Source organism: Prionailurus bengalensis, chromosome A3, assembly GCF_016509475.1.
Source record: "Prionailurus bengalensis isolate Pbe53 chromosome A3, Fcat_Pben_1.1_paternal_pri, whole genome shotgun sequence".
Lineage (NCBI taxonomy): Eukaryota > Metazoa > Chordata > Mammalia > Carnivora > Felidae > Prionailurus > Prionailurus bengalensis.
In genome coordinates, this window is record NC_057354.1 from 124523221 (window position 1) to 124547519 (window position 24299).

Here is a 24299-nt window from a genome sequence, read left to right on the forward strand (position 1 = left end):
TCTGTTTTATATATTGTCTAGGTTTGTGTAAGATTTAATTGGAAAAATTTTTTTCTAAATAAAATTAAACCCATTAATAAAAACAGATCAACACCTATATTTAGGTAAGTAAAGATTACCTAAGTTACACAAATTGTATTTACACTTGGTTTTTATCCACCCTAAGTCTTGCTGGTTATTAAAACTGATTTCATTTAAGATTGCTTATAGGCTGTGTTTGTAGGTAGGGCCATCACCCTCTACTATTATATACTTAGAACACATTGTCCCTTCTTAATTGGACACTTGTTTGCAGACCAAATCACCTTGGATTCTTAGGTAAGGAAGAACTTGAAATTTCTTACTGTTAAGGTTTCCTTTGCTTTTCATTTATTTATTTATTTTTATTATTACTATTATTATTATTTTTGGCTATGTGGGAATCAGAAACATAAGTGTGAGTAAAATTAAAAGATGCTGTGTTGGGGTGCCTGGGTGGCTCAGTCGGTTGAGCGTCCGACTTCAGCTCAGGTCATGATCTCGCAGACTGTGAGTTCAAGCCCCGCGTCGGGCTCTGTGCTGACAGCTCAGAGCCTGGAGCCTGCTTCAGATTTTGTGTCTCCCTCTCTCTCTCTGCCCCTCCCCTGCTCACATTCTGTCTCTCTCTCTCTCTCTCAAAAATAAATAAAGATTAAAAAAAAATTTTTTTTAATAAATAAGGACATTAAAAAATTTAAAAAAAAAAAAAAGATGCTCTGTAATACATAGGTTTACTCCAGGTCTCTTAGTTTTATTTTATTTGAGGTATTTTAGAGGCGTAATTAATTTTTTGTTTTCCAGATTTTATAGACTGTGTTTGAGTTTCTTATCTATTTGAATTCTTATTAATTTTGTGGCTAATCAAACTCCCAACATGTCACGTGCTTAAAGTTAAGTATTTCTGAATAGAATATAGTTAATAACTTTGGATTCTCTTCTAGTGCAAGTATGCGGTTTATCCAGTGTCTTCTCGGATGGTGCTCTAATTTAATGCAATATAGAACAGTTAAATCTCATTATTTCCAACATTTTATAAATGTCATAAGAGCTTTATAAATATACTCTGTTTTGTGACAGTTTCAGAGATTGGAGTACAGTGACATGTATTAGTGAGCTAAAGATCGATCCTTAAGAAAATGTGAGATGATACTTTCATTTATTTAGTCAATTTATTTTGAATGAAGAGGAGTTCCCACTTTTTGAGTAAGAATTTTTTTTATTTTCTAAGTCGTTTTATTTGGGAAAGTTTTAGACTTTGGGTTACACATGGAGATTGGGGTGTATGTTAATGTTTTCTTCCTTCCTGTGTCCAATCCTTACCTTAACCTAAGGTGGCTGTCAATCTGGGGAGGTTTGGGTGGTGCCGGTAGTGAGTTTGTTGACTGTTGTGCTGTGAGAGTATGGCATGACATGAATAACAAGTGCATAGATTACCAGGTGAAGTTTACCTGGTTACCTTTACCACTGTTGACTTATGTTAAAGAAAGGTGCTGTGAGTTTAGAGTTTATTTGAGGTGTTCAGGGAAGACCTCAAGTAGGAGGTAGGATTTGAGCTACGTCTAAGATGGGAAAGATTTGAAGAAAAAAATCTGGATAGACAATGCAGGATGTATCAATCTAGATCCATTCAAGAGACGGAAGCCACACAGTAACTCACATGGTTAATTTAATATAAGGAATTATTAAGCTGTGGAAGAAGAGAAACTATAAAGTTACTATATAAAGAAAACTCTAAAGATCCCCTAGGGATGAGGGAAAGTACCCAAGAAGAGACAAACTGGGAACGTGGGTTTAGATCTTATTTAAAAGGTGTGGTTGCAGCCCAGTGTGTGATAGAGAAAGTTGGTGGTTGCCTGCGCCAAAGCTGATCCACAGTTGCCATGTCAGGACGTGAACCAAGACTGGTGGGAGGGTGTGCAGAGTGAACCAGGGTGCTGGTGTAGGTGTGAGGTCTGGAGCGTGTGGTGCCTGCATGGAAGGGCCACAGGAACAACTCCAAGTGAGTTGAGGCTGATAGGCAGGTACAGAGGAAGTTGGGACACTGCTTTGGGTACTGCTGGAATGGGAAGTTGAAGAAGCTTCCTTTTTTTTTAAGCAACCCAGAGCTCTATTGGGCAAGGCACTTCCAGCCTACTGTGTGTGACAGAGGTCAGGTGGCTGGCTCTTCAGTGTGCATGTGAGCTGAGGAGAGGGTGCAGGGAGCAGCCACCTGGTCTGAGGTACTATCTGGGATTCTTGCTACATTGCTGCTGCTGCCAGAATAGAGAGCTAGAGAAAGAAGAAACACATTGCAGCCAACCAAATTCTGGACAAACTGTACTCTGTAGGCACCAGTTATTAGAGTAGGGTTTTGTTTGGTTTGGTTTGGCTTTTCAATCTTGGCGCTGTTGACTTTGGGGCTAGATAATTTTTTTGTTGTGAGTGTTATCCTAGGTGTTATAGGATGTTTAGCAGGATCTCTGGCTAATCTGATCCTGAATCGTACTCCTGTGAAGTCTTTCACTTCACTGAAGATGTGTCTCCTTGTTTCTCCTTACTCTTGTGGTTTGTTTTAATTTTGTGTGTGTGTGTGATCCTATAATCCAGAATAGATGAGTGGTCATATACCTACCGTATATGCTTGTGTTTATTGAAATTTGCCTTTTTAAAAAAATTCTTGAATATTGTCTTGGCCCAAGGTTTTACATTTTAGCAACTCATTTTATTGTTTTTCTCCTCTCATTTAGAAATGGACTCCAGTATCAAGGAGGAAGTTCCTGTGCATGAAGAATTCATTTTATGTTGTGGAGTTGAAACCCAGGTTCTAAAATGTGGGCCCTGGACTAACCTCTTCAATGAGCAGAGAGCCAAGAGGCCTAAGCTGCTTATTTTTATTATTACAGGTAAGTTTAAAAATCTGGATGAGGAGTCTTTATACAGATACTTCTATAACTTTTTCAGATTTTAAAGAGAATTTGATAAATATAAAAAGCTTTGTGGAAAGAAATAAAATCACTCAAATTATTGATAACAACCACGCTTAGTACTTTAGTGGCTGGGCTTTTTGTTTTTCTTTAGTGCATTTATATTATATATATTATGTTGTGTATTACATATGCATTTTATTTTTATTGTTTTTAATATGAAATTTATTATCAAATTGGTTTCCATACCACACCCAGTGCTCATCCCAACAAGTGCCTTCCTCAATGCCCATCACCCACTTTCCCCTCCCTCCCACCCCACATCAACCTTCAGTTTATTCTTAGTTTTTAAGAGTAAAAAGAGGATCCTGGGAAGATGGCGGCGTAGGAGGACGCTGGGCTCACCCGCGTCCTGCTGATCACTTAGATTCCACCTACACCTGCCTAAATAACCCAGAAAACTGCCAGAAGACTAGCAGAATGGAGTCTCCAGAGCCAAGCGCAGACGAGAGGCCCACGGTAGAGGATAGGAAGGGCGGAGAGGCGGTGTGCACAACATGGACTGGCGGGAGGGAGCCGGGGCGGAGGGGTGGCCTGCCAGCCAAGCAGAGCCCCCGAATCCGGCTTGCAAAAGCGGAGGGGCCGGACGGAGTGTGTTCCGACAGCAAGCAGGACTTGACATCTGGAAGATTATAAGCTAACAGCTCTGCTTGGAGAACGGGAGGGCTGGAGGACAACGGGAGGGAGAGTTGTTGAGCCCCGGATGACAGAGCTCAGCTTGGCGGGGAACAAAGGCCCTCACCAGCGCCATCTCCCTCGCCCATCCCCCAGCCGAAATCCCAAAGGGAACAGGTTCCTGCCAGGGAACTTGCTTGCACCGCGCAAACACCCATTGCTGTGCTTCTGCGGATCCATCCCTCCAGCGGATCTGACTCCCTCCTGGTGCCGCAGGGCTCCTCCCGAAGCGGATCTTCCAAGGAAAAGCAGCTGAGCCTGCCCCTCCCGCCCCTGTGCACCTTGCTGATCCACCCCAGCTAATACGCCAGATCCCCAGCACCACAAGCCTGGCAGTGTGCAAGTAGCCCAGATGGGCCATGCCACCCCACGGTGAATCCTGCCCCTAGGAGAGGGGAAGAGAAGGCACACACCAGTCTGACTGTGGCCCCAGCGGTGGGCTGGGGGTAGACATCAGGTCTGACTGCAGTACCACCCACCAACGCAGTTATTCAAGACAGCACAGGGGAAGTGCCCCGCAGTCCCACACCACTCCAGGGACTATCCAAAATGACAAAACGGAAGAATTCCTCTCAGAAAAACGTCCAGGAAATAACAACAGCTAATGAACTGATCAAAAAGGATTTAAACAATATAACAGAAAGTGAATTTAGAATAATAGTCATAAAATTAATCGCTGGGCTTGAAAACAGTATACAGGACAGCAGAGAATCTCTTGCTACAGAGATCAAGGGACTAAGGAACAGTCACGAGGAGCTGAAAAACGCTTTAAACGAAATACATAACAAAATGGAAACCACCACAACTCGGCTTGAAGAGGCAGAGGAGAGAATAGGTGAACTAGAAGATATAATTATGGAAAAAGAAGAAGCTGAGAAAAAGAGAGAGAAAAAAATCCAGGAGTATGAGGGGAAAATTAGAGAACTAAGTGATGCACTAAAGAGAAATAATATACGCAAAGTTGGTGTTCCAGAGGAGGAAGAGAGAGGGAAAGGTGCTGAAGGTGTACTTGAAGAAATGATAGCTGAGAACTTCCCAGATCTGGGGAAGGAAAAAGGCATTGAAATCCAAGAGGCACAGAGAACTCCCTTCAGACGTAACTTGAATCGATCTTCTGCACGACATATCGTAGTGAAACTGGCAAAATACAAGGATAAAGAGAAAATTCTGAAAGCAGCTAGAGATAAACGTGCTCTAACATACAAAGGGAGACCTATAAGATTCGTGACCTATCTCTCTACTGAAACTTGGCAGGCCAGAAAGGAATGGCAGGAGATCTTCAATGTGATGAACAGAAAAAATATGCAGCCGAGAATCCTTTATCCAGCAAGTCTGTCATTTAGAATAGAAGGAGAGATAAAGGTCTTCCCAAACAAACAAAAACTGAAGGAATTCGTCACCACTAAACCAGCCCTACAAGAGATCCTAAGGGGGATCCTGTGAGACAAAGTACCAGAGACATCACTACAAGCATGAAACCTACGGACATCACAATGACTCTAAACCCATATCTTTCCATAATAACACTGAATGTAAATGGACTAAATGCGCCAACCAAAAGACATAGGGTATCAGAATGGATAAAAAAACAAGACCCATCTATTTGCTGTCTACAAGAGACTCATTTTAGACCTGAGGACACCTTCAGATTGAGAGTGAGGGGATGGAGAACTATTTATCATGCCACTGGAAGTCAAAAGAAAGCTGGAGTAGCCATACTTATGTCAGACAAACTAGACTTTAAATTAAAGGCTGTAACAAGAGATGAAGAAGGGCATTATATAATAATCACAGGGTCTATCCATCAGGAAGAGCTAACAATTATAAATGTCTATGCGCCGAATACTGGAGCCCCCAAATATATGAAACAATTCCTCACAAACATAAGCAACCTTATTGATAAGAATGTGGTAATTGCAGGGGACTTTAACACTCCACTTACAGAAATGGATAGATCATCTAGACACACGGTCAATAAAGAAACAAGGGCCCTGAATGAGACATTGGATCAGATGGACTTGACAGATATATTTAGAACTCTACATCCCAAAGCAACAGAATATACTTTTTTCTCGAGTGCACATGGAACATTCTCCAAGATAGATGACATACTGGGGCACAAAACAGCCCTTCATAAGTATACAAGAATTGAAATCATACCATGCATACTTTCAGACCACAATGCTATGAAGCTTGAAATCAACCACAGAAAAAAGTCTGGAAAACCTCCAAAAGCATGGAGGTTAAAGAACACCCTACTAAAGAATGAATGGGTCAACCAGGCAATTAGAGAAGAAATTAAAAAATATATGGAAACAAATGAAAATGAAAATACAACAATCCAGATGCTTTGGGATGCAGCGAAGGCAGTCCTGAGAGGAAAATACATTGCAATCCAGGCCTATCTCAAGAAACAAGAAAAATCCCAAATACAAAATCTAACAGCACACCTACAGGAAATAGAAGCAGAACAGCAAAGACAGCCTAAATCCAGCAGAAGAAGAGAAATAATAAAGATCAGAGCGGAAATAAACAATATAGAATCTAAAAAAAACTGTAGAGCAGATCAACGAAACCAAGAGTTGGGTTTTTTGAAAAAATAAACAAAATTGATACATCTCTAGCCAGGCTTCTCAAAAAGAAAAGGGAGATGACCCAAATAGATAAAATCATGAATGAAAATGGAATTATTACAACCAATTCCTCAGAGATACAAGCAATTATCAGGGAATACTATGAAAAATTATATGCCAACAAACTGGACAACCTGGAAGAAATGGACAAATTCCTAAACACCCACACTCTTCCAAAACTCAATCAGGAGGAAATAGAAAGCTTGAACAGACCCATAACCAGCGAAGAAATTGAATCAGTCATCAAAACTCTCCCAACAAATAAGAGTGCAGGACCAGATGGCTTCCCAGGGGAGTTCTACCAGACGTTTAAAGCAGAGATAATACCTATCTTTCTCAAGCTATTCCAAAAAATAGAAAGGGAAGGAAAACTTCCAGACTCATTCTATGAAGCCAGTATTACTTTGATTCCTAAACCAGACAGAGACCCAGTAAAAAAAGAGAACTACAGGCCAATATCCCTGATGAATATGGATGCAAAAATTCTCAATAAGATACTAGCAAATCGAATTCAACAGCATATAAAAAGAATTATTCACCATGATCAAGTGGGATTCATTCCTGGGATGCAGGGCTGGTTCAACATTTGCAAATCAATCAACGTGATACATCACATTAATAAAAGAAAAGAAACGTATGATCCTGTCAATCGATGGAGAAAAGGCGTTTGACAAAATTCAGCAACCTTTCTTAATAAAAACCCTCGAGAAAGTTGGGATAGAAGGAACATACTTAAAGATCATAAAAGCCATTTATGAAAAGCCCACAGCTAACATCATCCTCAATAGGGAAAAACTGAGAGCTTTTTCCTTGAGATCAGGAACACGACAGGGATGTCCACTCTCACCGCTGTTGTTTAACATAGTGTTGGAAGTTCTAGCATCAGCAATCAGACAACAAAAGGAAATCGAAGGCATCAAAATTGGCAAAGATGAAGTTAAGCTTTCACTTTTTGCAGATGACATGATATTATACATGGAAAATCCAATAGACTCCACCAGAAGTCTGCTAGAACTGATACAGGAATTTAGCAAAGTTGCAGGATACAAAATCAATGTACAGAAATCAGTTGCATTCTTATACACTAGTAACGAAGCAACAGAAAGACAAATAAAGAAACTGATCCCATTCATAATTGCACCAAGAAGCATAAAATACCTAGGAATAAATCTAACCAAAGATGTAAAAGGTCTGTATGCTGAAAACTATAGAAAGCTTATGAAGAAAATTGAAGATGTAAAGAAATGGAAAAACATTCCATGCTCATGGATTGGAAGAATAAATATTGTCAAAATGTCAATACTACCCAAAGCTATCTACACATTCAATGCAATCCCAATCAAAATTGCACCAGCATTCTTCTTGAAACTAGAACAAGCAATCCTAAAATTCATATGGAACCACAAAAGGCCCTGAATAGCCAAAGTAATTTTGCAGAAGAAGACCAAAGCAGGAGGCATTACAATCCCAGACTTTAGTCTCTACTACAAAGCTGTAATCATCAAGACAGCATGGTATTGGCACAAAAACAGACACATAGACCAATGGAATAGAATAGAAACCCCAGAACTAGACCCACAAACGTATGGCCAACTAATCTTTGACAAATAGGAAAGAATATCCGATGGAAAAAAGTCTCTTTAACAAATGGTGCTGGGAGAACTGGACAGCAACATGCAGAAGATTGAAACTAGACCACTTTCTCACACCATTCACAAAAATAAACTCAAAATGGATAAAGGACCTGAATGTGAGACAGGAAACCATCAAAACCCTAGAGGAGAAAGCAGGAAAAGACCTCTCTGACCTCAGCCGTAGCAATTTCTTACTTGACACGTCCCCAAAGGCAAGGAAATTAAAAGCAAAAATGAACTACTGGGACCTTATGAAGATAAAAATCTTCTGCACAGCAAAGGAAACAACCAACAAAACTAAAAGGCAACCAACAGAATGGGAAAATATATTTGCAAATGACATATCGGACAAAGGGCTAGTATCCAAAGTCTATAAAGAGCTCACCAAACTCCACACCCAAAACACAAATAACCCAGTGAAGAAATGGGCAGAAAACATGAATAGACACTTCTCTAAAGAAGACATCCGGATGGCCAACAAGCACATGATGCTCAACATCACTCCTCATCAGGGAAATACAAATCAAAACCACACTCAGATATCACCTCACGCCAGTCAGAGTGGCCAAAATGAACAAATCAGGAGACTATAGATGCTGGAGAGGATGTGGAGAAACAGGAACCCTCTTGCACTGTTGGTGGGAATGCAAACTGGTGCAGCCACTCTGGAAAACAGTGTGGAGGTTCCTCAAAAAATTAAAAATAGACCTACCCTATGACCCAGCAGTAGCACTGCTAGGAATTTACCCAAGGGATACAGGAGTACTGATGCATAGGGGCACTTGTACCCCAATGTTTATAGCAGCACTCTCAACAATAGCCAAATTATGGAAAGAGCCTAAATGTCCATCAACTGATGAATGGATAAAAAAATTGTGGTTTATATACACAATAGAGTACTACGTGGCAATGAGAAAGAATGAAATATGGCCCTTTGTAGCAACATGGATGGAACTGGAGAGTGTGATGCTAAGTGAAATAAGCCATACAGAGAAAGACAGATACCATATGGTTTCACTCTTATGTGGATCCTGAGATTAAAACTGAGAACAAACTGAAGGTTGATGTGGGGTGGGAGTGAGGAGAGGGTGTGTGATGGGTATTGAGGAGGGCACCTTTTGGGATGAGCACTGGGTGTTGTATGGAAACCAATTTGACAACAAACTTCATATATGGAAAAAAAAAAGAGTAAAAAAAAAAAAAAAAAGAGAGGGAGGGAGCCAAACTGTAAGAGACTCTTACATATACATTTTAAATCATAATTGGAAGTATGCATATAGTTTTGTAATCTACTTTTTAAAATTTCTTAATACCTAGAATAATTAGAACTACCAAATTTGTGACATTTTTCTAAATAATTTTTTCTATCTCATTCCAAGATGATTTTAAGTTTACTGTGGAACGTTTATTTATTCTGAGATGTGTAAGCTGGGTCATTTGTGACTTTTGCAGAATCACTATCAATAGAATGTCCAGCGTAGTTTCTTGATCATAGATATTCAAAGCCCTTTTAAACTTGTAAATTAGAACATATTATATATATATAGAGAGAGAGAGAGGGAGAGAATAGATATCTATCTATATAAAGATATATCTTTATATATCTATATCTCTATATAGAGATATATAAAGATATAGAGATATATTTATATATCTCTATATAGAGATATAGATATATCTCTCTATATATCTATATCTATATATCTATATATATATCTCTATATCTCTATATAGATCTATCTGATATGTGTGTGTGTGTGTGTGTGTGTGTGTGTGTAGAGATAGGTAGATACATATCAGCCTTAAAGATTAAGATTAAGAATGAAATTGTGACTATATATCATACCATATATAGCTAAGCCAATTAGGTATTATGATTGCATTTCTTTTCTTGTACATTTTTTTCTTGTTGTTCTCTCTGAGCTAATTATTGTCTTATTTACTTAGTTTTCTACTTTTGAATCACTAATTTATCCTAAAATTATTCTCTAGGAAATGAGAAAAAAAAGTCCTTTTAATGCATTTGAGTAATCAGTCTGGTTTTGGTTTTGTTTTTCTCATTTTTGTTTTGTTTTGTTTTGTTTCTTTGGAGATACGCTTCCCAGAACTCTCAGTTCATTGGCTCCAGTCTGGACTGATTGCTCTGTAGGTCTGCTGCCCAGGCCATGCTGGGAATTCCTGTCACTTTTCTCCTGAGTTAGATTCCATTTCCTGGATCCCACATTTTCTTATTTGTTGCTTTATTGGTTAAGCACATCTCTTAGTAACTTCCTGAGAAGAGGTACACGGGAAGTAATCTTTTAAAGATCTGTCATGTCAGAAAATGTCTCAAACTTCTAGTTTGGAGATAATTTGTCCTTAGAATTTAGAGGGCATTTTAGCTTTTCATGGTCCAGAGCTGCTTTTGAGAAGTCTTGATATCATTCTGATTTTTTATCTTTTATATTTGAAGCTCACCTGCAAGGAAAAGCATTTTAGATCTTTTCTTTGTTCTAAGATTCTGAAACTTTACCATAAAGCACCTTGTATGGATATTTTTTTCATACACTATAGGTTTTTTGTACCCTTTTAAACCAGAGAGTCAGATACTTCAATCCTAAGAGCTATGTTTTCTCTTCTTGTTTTATAGTCACCTGTTTCATGGGTAAATTATCATTTTCTTTGGCTTCTTGCATTATTAGAGTTTTTACTTTCTTCCTTTTTCTGTTTGTTTGCATTAGCATTTGTTTTTCCTCACATGTCTGGTAATCCTGACTACCCTTTCATTTTTAAGAGGAAAACACAAACAGCTATTGGAATCTTTGTGTTCAGGGATGAGGCTTGTCCTCAGGTGTGCCTAGAGTGACCAGCTATTGTAGTCTGAGAGATTTTCTAGGACACATGCCTTTCAGTACTAAAACCACAATAGTCCTATGCAAAACAGGATGGCTGGTCACCCTAGATCCCACGCTAGGGTAAGGGTAATTGGGTAGGGACCCAGCATTTCACTGGAGAATTTCCAGCTTTCAGTTATCTCTACCTATTTCTTGGGTCATTCAGTTTTCCTAGGAAGGAATCTCCCAATATCCTGTTTGAGGAGTGGAAGCCTGTTTGTGAATGTTCAGGGCTGAACAAGGGAAAGAAGGTAGGAAGTTTCAGTGTTTAGTAACAGTTAATCAAAGCTCTTCTCAGTATAGTGCTTCCGTTTTCAGTTGGCCTAAGATTCCTGACCCAGAACCTCTTCCGCTTAGCCTCTTCTGGAAATAAAATTTCCTGTTTCCTTTCATGATATAACAGTCATTTTAGAAAGCAGTCTGTTGGCATCTATTGAAATTAAAAATACATATGCTTTAATAGCAGCTAGGGAGAGTTTGAAATTATAGGCATGACAAGTACTGTTTGATGGAGCAGAGATTTGAGGCCATGGTAGAGTATAGGATTGAGAAGGTAAGTAGAAATGTTGTCTTGGACTGGAGACAGGATATTCTTCAGAGGCTAGCATGAAGGAGGTGAAGTTAGTTACCAAAGTAGAGAAAGTATGAAAGCACGTCAGAGAAAGTAAAGTAATTTCCTGCCTCCTGAGCTCTGTTTTTTCTTCTAATTAAGAGTTGAGGTGATCTGTTGAGAATAAATATGGCAGAGGGTAGATAAGGGCCCTGAGGAAAGTGGTCAGCATTGAGAATAGCAGGTATATAGGATGAAAGGAATTATCAACTGAGAACAAGTAGATTTTGAGCAGCACTGTGATGGAATAGCAGGTATATTGGGAGTGAAGTCTGACCTATCAGAGGTAGAATGGTTTGAATGTTAACCATTTCTGGGTAACGAAAAAATCTAAACCAGTGGTTCTTAAAGTTGGTGTTGGGACCAGCAGTATCATCTGAGAACTCATGAGACATGCAGGTTCTCGGGCCCCACCCAGACTTTCTGAACCAGAAACTCTGGGGGTGGAGCAGTCTGTGTTTTAACACGCCTTCCAGGAGATTGTGATATGCTTACCACTGATCCTAGGCTGTGGCTATCAAAATTAGTTGCTTAAGTTTCATGTGCAGGAAGTTCGTTGAATTTGATCAGGGTAATGAATTATGGGACAAAGGTATTGGCTCAGTGAATCTACCCAGATTTTGAAATCTCCTGACATGGAATGGCACCTAAAATTGTTATTTAAGGGCCAGGGTTTTCAGGGAATGTGTGAGAATGACTAAGAAGTTGATAGATGGAGATGGAGGAGGAGAGGTTGTTGCAATAAGGTAGACGAGTAGGTGGAGCTGACAGTTCCCTGTGCTTCTCTACTCAGAGGTGTCCATTCACTCACTCACTTACCCTCAGAGCTGGGAAGCTTGTGTTGCAAAAGTCTTTGCTCTCCTTGAGGTGCATGAGGTGTTAGAGAAGAGTGCGGGCTCTACTGTGGATGCTTGAAAGGAAGAGTCCACCATAGGGGAGAGCCAGGTTTAAAATATGAGGAAGAGACAGATAGAGGGAGCGTTCAGTGAAGACACTGTGAAGAAAGAGAAGCTTAAAACATTTGTTGCTTTGTGGTGTCATTGTTTTGTGGTGCTTTGACATTTTCAGATCATTCTTAGTTTTTTAGTGTTCTTTTATGTTTGCCCTTCTATTCTCATTGCTGCCCTTGGCCCTTTTCCTTGGAGTTCATGGGAGCTGAAGGCTGGTGCTGCTCATTAGTTTATAGAGTTCAGAATTGTATTTTACATTTGGGCTTAATCTATTTATACTGTGGGGAAAATTAGGATGACAGTATTTCAAGGATTGTTAAACCACTGAAGACATCATATTTAGTCTGTCTCTGATAGTTGATGTAACATGTCATTTTAAATCACTTTGCTTTTGCAGCTAGCAAATTTAATCACTTTTAAGTTGGTAATGATAATGAGGAGTGATTTATTAGAATCCACAGATTGAGGAACTTTTAACTTAACTTCGTCTTTTCCAGTGAAGCTTTGTTGTAGAATTTCTGTTAAGTAACAATATCCTTGGACTTTCTTTAAATAAAGAAATGACCAAAGGGAACCAATTTGAGAACTCACTGTAAAATATATTGAGTCATTATAACTCTCCAGTGGTCATATGGGGATAATAGAGTCATGCGATATGTCTTAGATTTGAGTACAGTGATCAGACAAGCGGACAAGGCTCCATGTGCAAGCCCAGTGTTCTTTCCATCTGACAACCTTCTGTATAGATGCTATGCCACATTAACTTTATATGTGGCAGGTTTTGTCTCCTACAAGATTAAGTGGAAGGCAAAAATCTACAATTGCAATGTTAAATAGTTTATTGGCAGTTGGGGTCTAGAGATGGTCACCACAGCCTCTGTTATATGTTACTCAAGCATTTGACTATATGTTTGATCAAGCATGTGTTTATAACACATTTTGATATCCTTTGATAAAAAGTTTTACTAGCAGTTTTATATTGAAATGTTTTCAAACATCCCTATACCTGAAAATACATGTGTACATGCATGTGTGAATGTGTGTATATCTGATTTTAGCTGCAGAAATAAGACCCTTTAAATTTTTTGTGGTTTCCTAACCAGGAAGTTAAATTCATGGTTCATAAAGTGTTATTTAAGGGCCACGATATTTAAGTAGTGAACTATGCAAAGACATTTAAGTGGTTTGCATTACATTTTCCACTTCTATCTCACTTGTCAGTCAGATCTTCCTGATACTTACTGGCCATTGTGGACTCTTCTGTTTCTTCAGGAGCCAAGCTCTTCATTGCTTGAGGGCCTTCGTACCTGTTCTTCTCCTGTTCTGGTATCTTCTTTCCTCAAATTTTTACAAGGTCGATTTCTTTTCATCTTTTGGGTCTTAGCTAAAGGTCATCTCCTTAAACATTTTTATCAGGCCACCCTAATCTCTTCCCTTGAGGATCCTCCCACAATCATCATATAACTTCTCCCACTCTTGAATTAGCTTCTTTATTTATTTAGTTATATGTATATATTTTCCTACTGAATATGAATTATAAAAAGGCCTTTAACTGTCTTGTGCCTGACACAGTGACTTCCATGTAGAAGGTGATCAGTAAATAATTGGTAACTAAAAGAATATACAAAAGAAGCTATAGTACTGAATAGAATGAAATGAACATGAAGCAGTTGAAAGTATCATTTACTTGATGATGACAAAATAGTGAACAAGAAAGCTTCAAGGTATTTGCTTAAGATCTTATAGTCATTAAGCAAAAGAACTCAAAACCCAGAGATAGGTGGAAAAAATTGTTTTGTAGCAGTTCATTAGCTAGTACTTTTCAGGTTCATATTGTAACTCATTGTAATTCGTGGTAATTATTGCATCTAACTCATGTAGGTGTTATCTTTGGATTCTCCTTAAACCAGTTTTAATGTGCTGTGCACCTTAAACTTATAGAACACGACATGTCAGATTTATTCAGTAAAAAAATAAATATATAATAATAATTATAGTAATAATAGCTACCATTTATTCAGCCCTTTCTTTGTGCCAGGTATTGTGCAAGTAATTGCCCATTCATTATTCCTAATGATAAGGCCAGCTACTCTGTGGGGCTTTTGTAAGATTAACTAAAACAAGGTATGCAGAAGATCCTAAACCGGATAGTTTATGATGAAGAACTGAAATAATGAAGAAATCAGTGTCAGGTAGTTTATGTTCTTTTCTAAATTCAGTATTATTATTTTCTTTTGTATACTCTTCCAGTCATCAAATACTTATTGAGCACTTATCATCTGTGTGACCTTGGGCAAGTTGTTCAACCTCTTTGTACCTCAGTTTCATCATTCATAAAATGGAAGTAATAATAGTACTACCTCAGGTTGGGACTAAATGAGTTAATACATGTAAAGCACTCAAATGCTGCCTAGCATGTAGTAAGTTCTAGCACTTTAAAATGATGATTATTATTTTCTACCCATGTGAAAAAAAATGGTAAAACTTAGCTGAGAGACCTAAAACATTTAAATATGAGACATAACCCATTCCCAGAAGATTATACTCAGTAATATAAAAAACATCAAACCTGGGGTGCCTGGGTGGCTCAGTCGGTTAAGCGGCCGACTTCGGCTCAGGTCATGATCTCGCGGTCCGTGAGTTCGAGCCCCGTGTCGGGCTCTGTGCTGACCGCTCAGAGCCTGGAGCCTGTTTCAGATTCTGTGTCTCCTCTCTCTCTGACCCTCCCCCGTTCATGCTTTCTCTCTCTCTGTCTCAAAAATAAACAAACGTTAAAAAAAAAATCAAACCTTTTTAAATTAATGTATAAATGAGGTGAATTTCATCAGAATTCCAAAAATAAATTTTAAAAATTGAACCTGGTGGAAATAATTCTAAAGGTTATGACACCAGCCTAGAAAATTTAGGGGAAAAAATTAAGAGAAGGGATTTGGTCTGCCAGTTACTGAAACATTTTTTAAAAAAAAGAAAGGAAGGAAGAAAAACACAATGTAGTAATCAAGGCAGTATGGTGCTGGCAGAGGAGAAAAGGAAAAAATAAATGGAATTATTTGGAATCAGAATTAGCAAGCAAATGTAAGAATTCAGGGTTGAATTCAGAAGACATTTCAAATCAATGCAGAAAGAATGGGTTATGTAATAAATGGTCTTGGGGCACTTGGCTAATCATTTGGAAAGAAGTTGGATTGCTACTTTGTACTTGATACTAAAAAATATTCCAAACTTATTAAAGATTTAAATATAAAACATGAAACAGTGCTGTCCACACCCACCTTAGATGTTATAGCCCCAGTGCTGTACATCCCTCCTCTATTCGTCAGCCAGTCCGCTGACCAGAGAACATATTACTGCATTTAAAGAAGTTTCTGTACTATTTAACAAAGATGTCACTGGCACAGCTACAAAAAGGAATATAGAACTCAAGTCACTAGGTCTGAATGCAACAGAAGCAGACTAGCAATATGGACGACAAGACCATTTACCGCCATCGCTAGCCATGACACGTCTGAGTAGCTAACATTTATACAGCACTCGCATCGAGCAGTGTTTAGGTGCTTTACCTTTATTAATTCACTTAGTTCTCACATTAGGTAGTGCAGTTATTATCCTCATTTTGAAGACAAGGAAACCAAGGCTCAGAGAGGTTAAATAACCTTCCAGAGGTCACACACTTAATAAGTGCAAAGCCATGATTCCAACTCCTACAGTCTGGCTCCAGAGTCTGTGCCCTTAACCGCTTTGCTACATTCCCTGTCAAGAAAACTGAAATGATGAAGAAATCAGTGTCATTTGACAAGGGTGGCAGAGGTTATATCAGTGCAACAAAACCATGTCATCTAATTACAAAGAAGAGAAACCTAATAGCATGAAAAAATAATAAATTGTACAATAGATATTGCTGGAAATGAACTAGTGTCTGTGAAAGTATTATACAGATGGTGACTGCAAGATGAAACCCCATTTCACTGTCATTTCCCCCTAAGATATATCATATTGACTCTTTTCTAAAAGGTTATTATTCATTCTGTTTCTCTATAGCAAACCCATGTCAAAAATACCTTCTGTACATACACAAGAAAAATCTATATGTTGGTGGTCTTTTTCCCAAAAGGTCAAACTATACATATGGTTACAATAGAAGTACTTGTGGTAAATGACAAACACTCAGTACACTCCTCAAAGTACGCTCTGTGAATGATTCTTACACTGATTTGTTTTCATGCAGCTTGGTAACTGAGCAGAATAATATCTTGAAGGGCTTTAGAGGCAGGATTAATGACTTTAAACCAATAGGATGATAAAGGGAAGCCAGTGTAAGGTGTTTAAATAGGATACAGCTATGATTTGATCTGAAGTTTGAGGGTATCTCTCTGGGTACCTGAAGAATGGATTCCCGGGGGACAAGAGTAGCCAGAACTCCCATTGGGAGACTAGTGCAGAAAACTTGATGGGAAGTGATAATGCTAATGGAGAGAGGTAGACAGTATAAGGATGTATTTTGGAAGCAAAGTTCACAGGACTTACTAGGGAATTGGCTGTGAAGAACAGGGACAAACCTGGTGTTAGTACTTGAGCATTTGGTATAGGGTTGGTGGCTCCATTTTATTAAGGAATAGGGAGGAAGAATTTATCTTGAAACAGTTGGAGAACAAAGCAGGAGCAGGAATCTTCTGAGCGATCATTCCCAGACTTAAGGCAGAAAGGATATTAAAATTGAAGTGTATGTGTCAATGTTAGTAGATTTGTAGAAGAAAGTGTGAGGATAAATCCATCGTTTCCACTCTGCACATCTTCTTATATGAGCTTAGCTTTGGTTAACTAAGATCTGTGTTTCTTTTCTTAGGTAATCCAGGTTTTTGTTCCTTTTATGTACCATTTGCAAAGACTCTGTACTCCTTAACAAACAGACGCTTTCCAATTTGGGTTATCAGTCATGCTGGACATGCTTTGGCGCCCAAAGACAAGAAGATTCTTACAACCTCAGACGGTATGTCTTTATTAACATCTGCTTTCCTTTACAGTGAGTGAGTGTTCATGAATCTGGAAAGCCTGCTAAGGTTAAGAGTTACATCATTGAAAACCTCTGCTTGTGGCATTGGGCCCAGGCTCTCACATTTTGGTAATTTTAGGGTTTTTAGAGTCATTTTAATTTTTTAAGGTAATTTTCTCTAAAAATTTGAGCAGATCAAACAATTTGTGTAAAACTTGCCTTTTCTGTGTACCAGCTAGTAATCAGCTATATATTTATTGATCAAGCACTATATCTCCAGAGTTGTACCACGAGGTGGTGGGGGAAAAAAGTATTGTAAGCCATGGTCCTTACTCTAAAGAGGCCCTTACTCTAACATTCAGAGAATGATTAAGTGATAAACCCTGGCCTGCTAATCATGTAGATATTGAAGAAGTGAACAAAGGAGAGAACACAGTATCAGTTTGAAAAGACTTTGTGGAATAGATGGGTTTTGACAGTTGAGTAAAATTTGGATCTAGGGGGTAAGGCGAGTGCACAGGTGTAACAGGCAGAAGAATTAGCACAGCAGGGAGAGAGATTCAGTAGGTGTGCCAGTGCTGGGCAAGGCCAGACACGGAGGAGCCTTGGACCTGGGGAGAGAGCTCTGACTCCATTGCTGGAGGCCTTTAAATGCAGGACATAAAACCATATAGCTGCAAATTACTTGCTTCTAAAGCATAAAAATTTGGCATGTTCACTCTTCTAAAATAAAACAATGAGAGGGGGAAAAAAAATACAACTTAACTTCTCTGTAGGCATCTCATTCAAGGGCCATTTGTCCTAAGCATGTCCCTTAGTTAATTTGAGGTGGGAGAGAGGTGGCTGTGGTGTCATTGCTGAGTTGCTCCACGTCCTGGTGTGCCTCTCCTGTGGTATGAGCATTTTAATGAGCATCTAATTATATGGGAAACCACATGTGGGTAGGGAGGGAGAAAAGGGCAGGTGATAAGGGAACTCTCTGTACTAATCAGTAAAAATTTTCTATAAATCTAAAACCATTCTTAAGACCTGCTAAAAATTACTAGAATTTAAAAATAATTTAATATTTACATTGTGCTCTTTATCACTGTTTTAACTTGGCCTGCCATAACAGAAACCATAGACTAGGTAGCTTGATTAATAGGAATTTATTTTCTAGTAGTCTGGAGGCTATAAGCCCAAGATGAAGGTTACAGCATGGTTAGGTTCTGGGGAGAGCCCTCCTCCTGGCTTACAAATGGCCTCTTTCTCTTTGTGTCCTCATATGACAGGGAAGGAGACAGAACAATTTCATGTGCTCCAGGAAGCTCTCTGATGTCTCTCCTTGCAAGGCCACTAATTCCACCATTAGGGCCCCACCCTTATGACCACCTCTAATCCTAATTACCTCCCAAAGGCCCTATCTCCCAGTACCATTACATGCGGTTTATGGCTTCAATATAAGAATTTTAAGGGAGACAAACATTTAGTCCAGGACAGTCATGAGTAAGAATGTTTTATACATATATTTTTAAGCTTTATTTATTTATTTTGAAAGAGAGAGAGAACAAATGAGAGGCTGAGAGAGAGGGAGAGAGAAAGAATCTTAAGCAGGCTCCACACTGTCAGCACAGAGCCCAACTCAGGGCTCGATCTCACAACCCTTGAGATAATGATCTGAGCGAAATCAAGAGTCAGACACTCAACCCACTGAGCTACCCAGGTCCCCACGAATGTTACGTATGGACATTCCAAATCTGATCACAAGTATAGGTCAGCATATATATATATATATATATACCTGAATATATATTGTACCTGAATAATACTAAAACATACCAGTTACTACTTGAAATAGTTTTACTAAATATTTAATCAGGTTTTAATAGTTGCCTTTGGTCTGTCCTCAGAAGTATTTCAAAACTGGTCCTTTGAGGGTACCAGGGTGACTCAGTCAGTTAAGCCCCCAACTCTAGATTTCAGTTCAGGTCATGGTCTCATAGTTCATAGGATTGAGCCCTGATTCAGGCTGTATGCTAACAGTGTGGAGCCTGCTTGGATTTTCTCTCTCTCTCTCTCTCCCTCCCCCCTCTCATAATAAATAAGTAAACATTAAAAAGGAAAAAAAAAAAAAGAAACTGGTTCTTTGAAGCCTTGAGTAATGAGGGAAGTTTCTGTTCTAAGTAGAATATCTTCCCACATTCATGAACATCTGCATGTGTGCTAAATTTGTAATAATTGCCTTATTTGAAGAAGCGGGTGACAGCTAAGAGGTGTCTTATTTTTATCCACATCCTGTTTTTGGCTGTTAACTGGAACATACGGTCAAGACACAATGTAGTTTTTGCAGAATTTAGGAACCAGAACCACCCTCATGACTACAAGGTTGATGGCTCTTTGGTTCTGTTGTTAGTATGGAATTTGGTTCTCTTTTCTTTTCCCTCCTGAAGCCGTAGCTCAAACTCTTTGTGTGTCACCTCACTGTGAACATCTCAGCTCCCTGGCTCTTGACCTCCCCTCTTAATTCTCACATATGGTAGTAAAGATCAGCTTCCTGAAATGTTAGTTCTGGTTCCAGAGTCCTGTGTTAACTTTAAGTTGATTTTAACATGAGATACCAGCTCCTGAGAATGGAATTTAATCTCCTTCCTCCCTGGGCCCGCACCCCACCAATTTCACTTAATTTACTCATTTTAACGTGTCTCTTTGCTAGCACTTAGGGAAAAATATGCCTGCACTTACAACAGATCTGTTGGACTTACATTGTTTATTGTTAGGTAAGTCATCAGCCAGATTTCCTATGTCCTCCTCTTTCTTTAAGATATCACATGTAAGATTACCCTCATCTCAGGGGCGCCTGGAGTAACTCAGTTGAATATCCGATTCTCGACTTTGGCTAAAGTCATGATTTCACAGTTGGTGAGATGAGGCCCCCCATCAGACTCTGTGCTGACAAGCGTGGAGCCTGCTTGGGATTCTGACACTGTCTCCCTTTCTCTTTGCCCCTCCTCTACATGCTCTAAACAAACAAACATTAAAAAGAAAGAGATTACCCTCATCTCCGGAAACCCTCCACTCCTCTCTGCTCAGTTTCCACTCTGTGCTCAGGCCTTTGGTAAGTCAGACTTCACTTCAGTACTTTAGTTGCTCAGATTTCTTCTGCTACACTTCCACCATCTTTTTTTACTTCCCTAATTATCTTCTGTGTAGAATTATAGATCTACAGATCCAGTGCAATCCTTGTATAAATTCCCACCAAAATTCCAATGGCATTTTTCACAGAAATAGAAAAAAAAAATCCAGGGTGCCTTGGTGGCTCAGTCGGGTAAGTGTTCGACTTCGGCTCAGGTCATGATCTCATGGTTTGTGGGTTCAAGCCCCGCATTGGGCCTTGCGCTGACAGCTCAGAGCCTGGAGCCTGCTTCGGATTCTATGTCTACCTCTCTCTCTGCCCCTCCCCCACTCGCACTCTGTTTCTGTCTCTCAAAAATGAATAAACGTTAAAAAAAATTAAAAGAAAAAAGAAATTAAAAAATCCTAAAACTCATATGGGATCATAAAAGGCACCAAATAGCCAAACAAACCTTGAGAAATAAGAACAGAGCTGAAGGCATCATGCTTCACGATGTCAAACTATATTGCAAAGGTGGTAATCAAAACAGTGTCACACTGGCATAAAAACAAACCAGTGGAATAGAATAGAAAGCCCAGAAATGGACACACACATATAAAGTCAATTAATCTTTGACAGGGGCTCCGAGAATGCACAATGAAGAAAGAGATAGCATCTTCCGTAAATGGTGTTCAGAAAACTGTATATCCAAATGCAGAAGAATAAACTGAAATACAGTTTATAAACTGAAATACTGGAAATTAATTCAGAATGGATTAAATACTCACATTAAGGCCTGACACCATAAAACTTATTCTAGAAGAAAACATAAGGAAAAATACTCCTTGACAGTGGTTTTGGTGGTGATTTTTTTGAATATGACACTGGAAGTATAGGTATGAAAAGCAAAAATAAACAGTGGGACTATCTCTAAAAAGCTTCTGCACAGCAAAGGAAACAGTCAACAAAATGAAAAGATAACCTGTGGAATGGGACAAAATATTTGTAAACCATCTATCTGATCCAAAATATATAAGAAACTTATATACTTTGATAGCAAAAAAATTAAGTCTGATTTAAGAATGAACAGATTTTTCCAATAGCTAAGAGGTGTATGAAAAGATGTTCAACCTCACTAATCATTAGGGAAGTACAAATCAGAGCCACAGTGAGACTCACTTCACATCTGTTAGGATGACTGTTATCAAAAAGATTAAAAAAAGTAACAAGTATTGCCAAAGGTGTGGAGAAAGGGGAACCCTTCTGTACTGTTGGTACAACCATTATAGAAAATAATATGGGAATTCCTCAAAAATTGAAAATAGAACTTCCATATGATCCAACAATCCCACTTCTGGATATATATCTTTTTAAAAAATATTTGTTTACTTATTTTGAGAGAGAAAGCGTGCATGCCGGAGGGACAGAGAGAGAGGAAGAGAGAGGATGAGAGAATACCAAGCAGACTCCGCACTGTCAGAGCAGAGCCTGATATGGGCCTTGATCTCATGAGCTGTGAGATCATGATCTGAGCTGAAATCCGGAGTTGGACACTCAACCTACTGAACCACCCAGGTGCCCCCGGATGTATGTCTAAAGGAAATGAAATCAGTGTCTCAGATATCTGATATGATATCCCATATTCATTGCAGCGTTATTCACAGTATATGGATAATTCCAGGATATTGAAACAACTTAGTGTCTGTTAATGGATGAATAAAGAAAATGTATATGTAGACACAATGGGATATTATTCAGCTATAAGAAAGAAGGAAATCCTACCTTTTCAACATATTGATAAACCTGGAAGATAGTATGCTAAGTGAAATAAACCAGACACAGGAAGACAAATACTGTATGATCTCAGTTATATGTGGAATTGAAAAAGTCAACCTCCCAGAACCAGAGGCTAGAATTTTAATTGCCAGGATTTGAGGAATGGAGGAAATGGGAAGGCATTGGTCAAAGGGTACAAACTTTCAGTTGTAAGGTGAATAAGTTCTGGGGATCTAACATACAGCATGATGATTCTAGTTAATAATGCTATATTGTATAACTGAAATTTGCCAAGAGAGTAGATCTTGGTGTTTGCACCATCACAAAAAAGAGAAGAGGTGATTATTCCCTCCATCTTGAGCCTACTGATGGCAGTGCCCTTAGTTTGGGATGCCTGCAGCACTTGCCCACACACACATCGCTGGTAGGGAGCTCCACAGACATTTCCTCCATCAGGGCACATATTTATGGCTGTGCTGGCTCTTGTGGTTCTTATTGTGATCCACAGGATTCACTTCAGCAAGAAACCATCAGGGAACTCTGAGGAAACAAGATTTATTACCTATAGTTCCTGGAGGGTACATGGCACAGGGAACAGATATGGGGCTCTGCCTTTATTAGGGTCTGAGGGTGGGGTGTCTACAATTTTGGAGGTTTACTCTGTAGAGCCAGAATCAGGGTTTGGGAAGGTAGAAGTGGGTCACACAACAGTCAGTTATTTAAATTACCCAAGGCTTTCTGAAAGGTACCTTTGTGTGTGTGGGGGGGGGGTGGTCTAGTTCCTTATCTGGTTGTTTTGCTAGCAGCTGTGTCATAGAGATGGCAATATGTTTATTGAAGATGGATGTCTTTTGACGTGGATACCTCGTCAATCAAAAGCTTAAGGTCAGGTACTTACACTACACTGCGTAGGTGATGGATATGTTCATTTGACTGTAATCGTTTTACATTGTATACACATATCAAATCATCACGTAAAAACAATCCTGTATAACCTAAATATATACAATTTTTATTTGTTAATCATATTTCAATAAAGCTGAAGAAAAACAATTATAGATAGTGGATGATGGGTACTTGGGGGTTTATTATACTATTCTCTCTACTTTTATGTATGTTTGAAAGTTTCCACTCTTGAAAAAAAACTTTAAAGAAATAAAAATAATTATAGAATCTTAGATCTAAAAGTATCTACAGCAATCCTACCATGAACCCTTATTTTTTAAGGAAAGAAAATGAGGCCCAACAAGGCTAAATCACCTGCTGGTGAGTGACAGAATTTTGACAGAAGTGCCTTTTTCATAGTGTCTTTTTCTCTGCATTATTGTGTGTGCTTGTGCACACTTGTGTGCATGTGTGTGCGTGTGTGTGTGTGTGTGTGTGTGTGTGTCCTTGTGTCCCTCTATGAATGCAATTCACTTGAGATTGAGAGTCTTTAACACTTTGCAAAAGACTAGGGTATACTTTGAAAAGTAAGTCGATCCTGATTACCTAGCGTGAGAGATTTTCAGAGCAGTAGTAAGTGAAACTAAATACACAGATCTTGTTGCCTTGATTAAAAACATCTATTTCAACAGCCATTGTATTGAAATGTAACTGAAGGTGGACAGAATGTAGAGCAGATACTTGCTCTGCTATGAACTATTTTAAAAGATACATCTTTATTGTTTTAATCTATTTCTTCATAATGTGCCCAAAGAAATTTGGGGGTTCAATACCATAGTTTTTCCTTTGTAAGGAAATTTATATGTTTGCTCAGAGTGTGTTTTTGCTGTTTGGAAAACAGAGGTGTTAAAAGAATTCTTCTTAGAAAACAGACTCAATTAACATGCTAAACCTCCAGAAGCTGCCGGCCCTTCTGGCCTGTTATCTTAACCTCTGGCAAGAGAAGAGACAAGCCCAGGACAGAGGGAGCCAGGAAGTAGTGGAAATACCTCGGGATACTCAGTGAAGGATAATGGATCTTCTTTTCTGTAATGTAATGGTGATTAGCTAACATATCTGATTCCTACATTCTTAACCTGGGTGAGAAAGACCATCTACAATAGAAACCGTGTACTGAATTACCTAATGAGAGCAACATTCA

At 38.8% G+C, this 24299-nt stretch overlaps 1 protein-coding gene across 2 annotated transcripts in view; it reads left to right on the top strand.

Annotated features, from left to right (window-relative positions):
• Positions 1-24299, top strand: part of LDAH (lipid droplet associated hydrolase) — a 107673-nt gene that overhangs the window by 11332 nt on the left and 72042 nt on the right. For both annotated transcript variants that reach the window (XM_043604454.1, XM_043604455.1), the window contains exons 2-3: positions 2745-2900; positions 17200-17343. In XM_043604454.1, the coding sequence (XP_043460389.1) occupies positions 2747-2900; positions 17200-17343 (298 nt within the window). In that variant the 5' untranslated portion in view covers positions 2745-2746. The remainder of the gene's footprint in view (positions 1-2744; positions 2901-17199; positions 17344-24299) is intronic.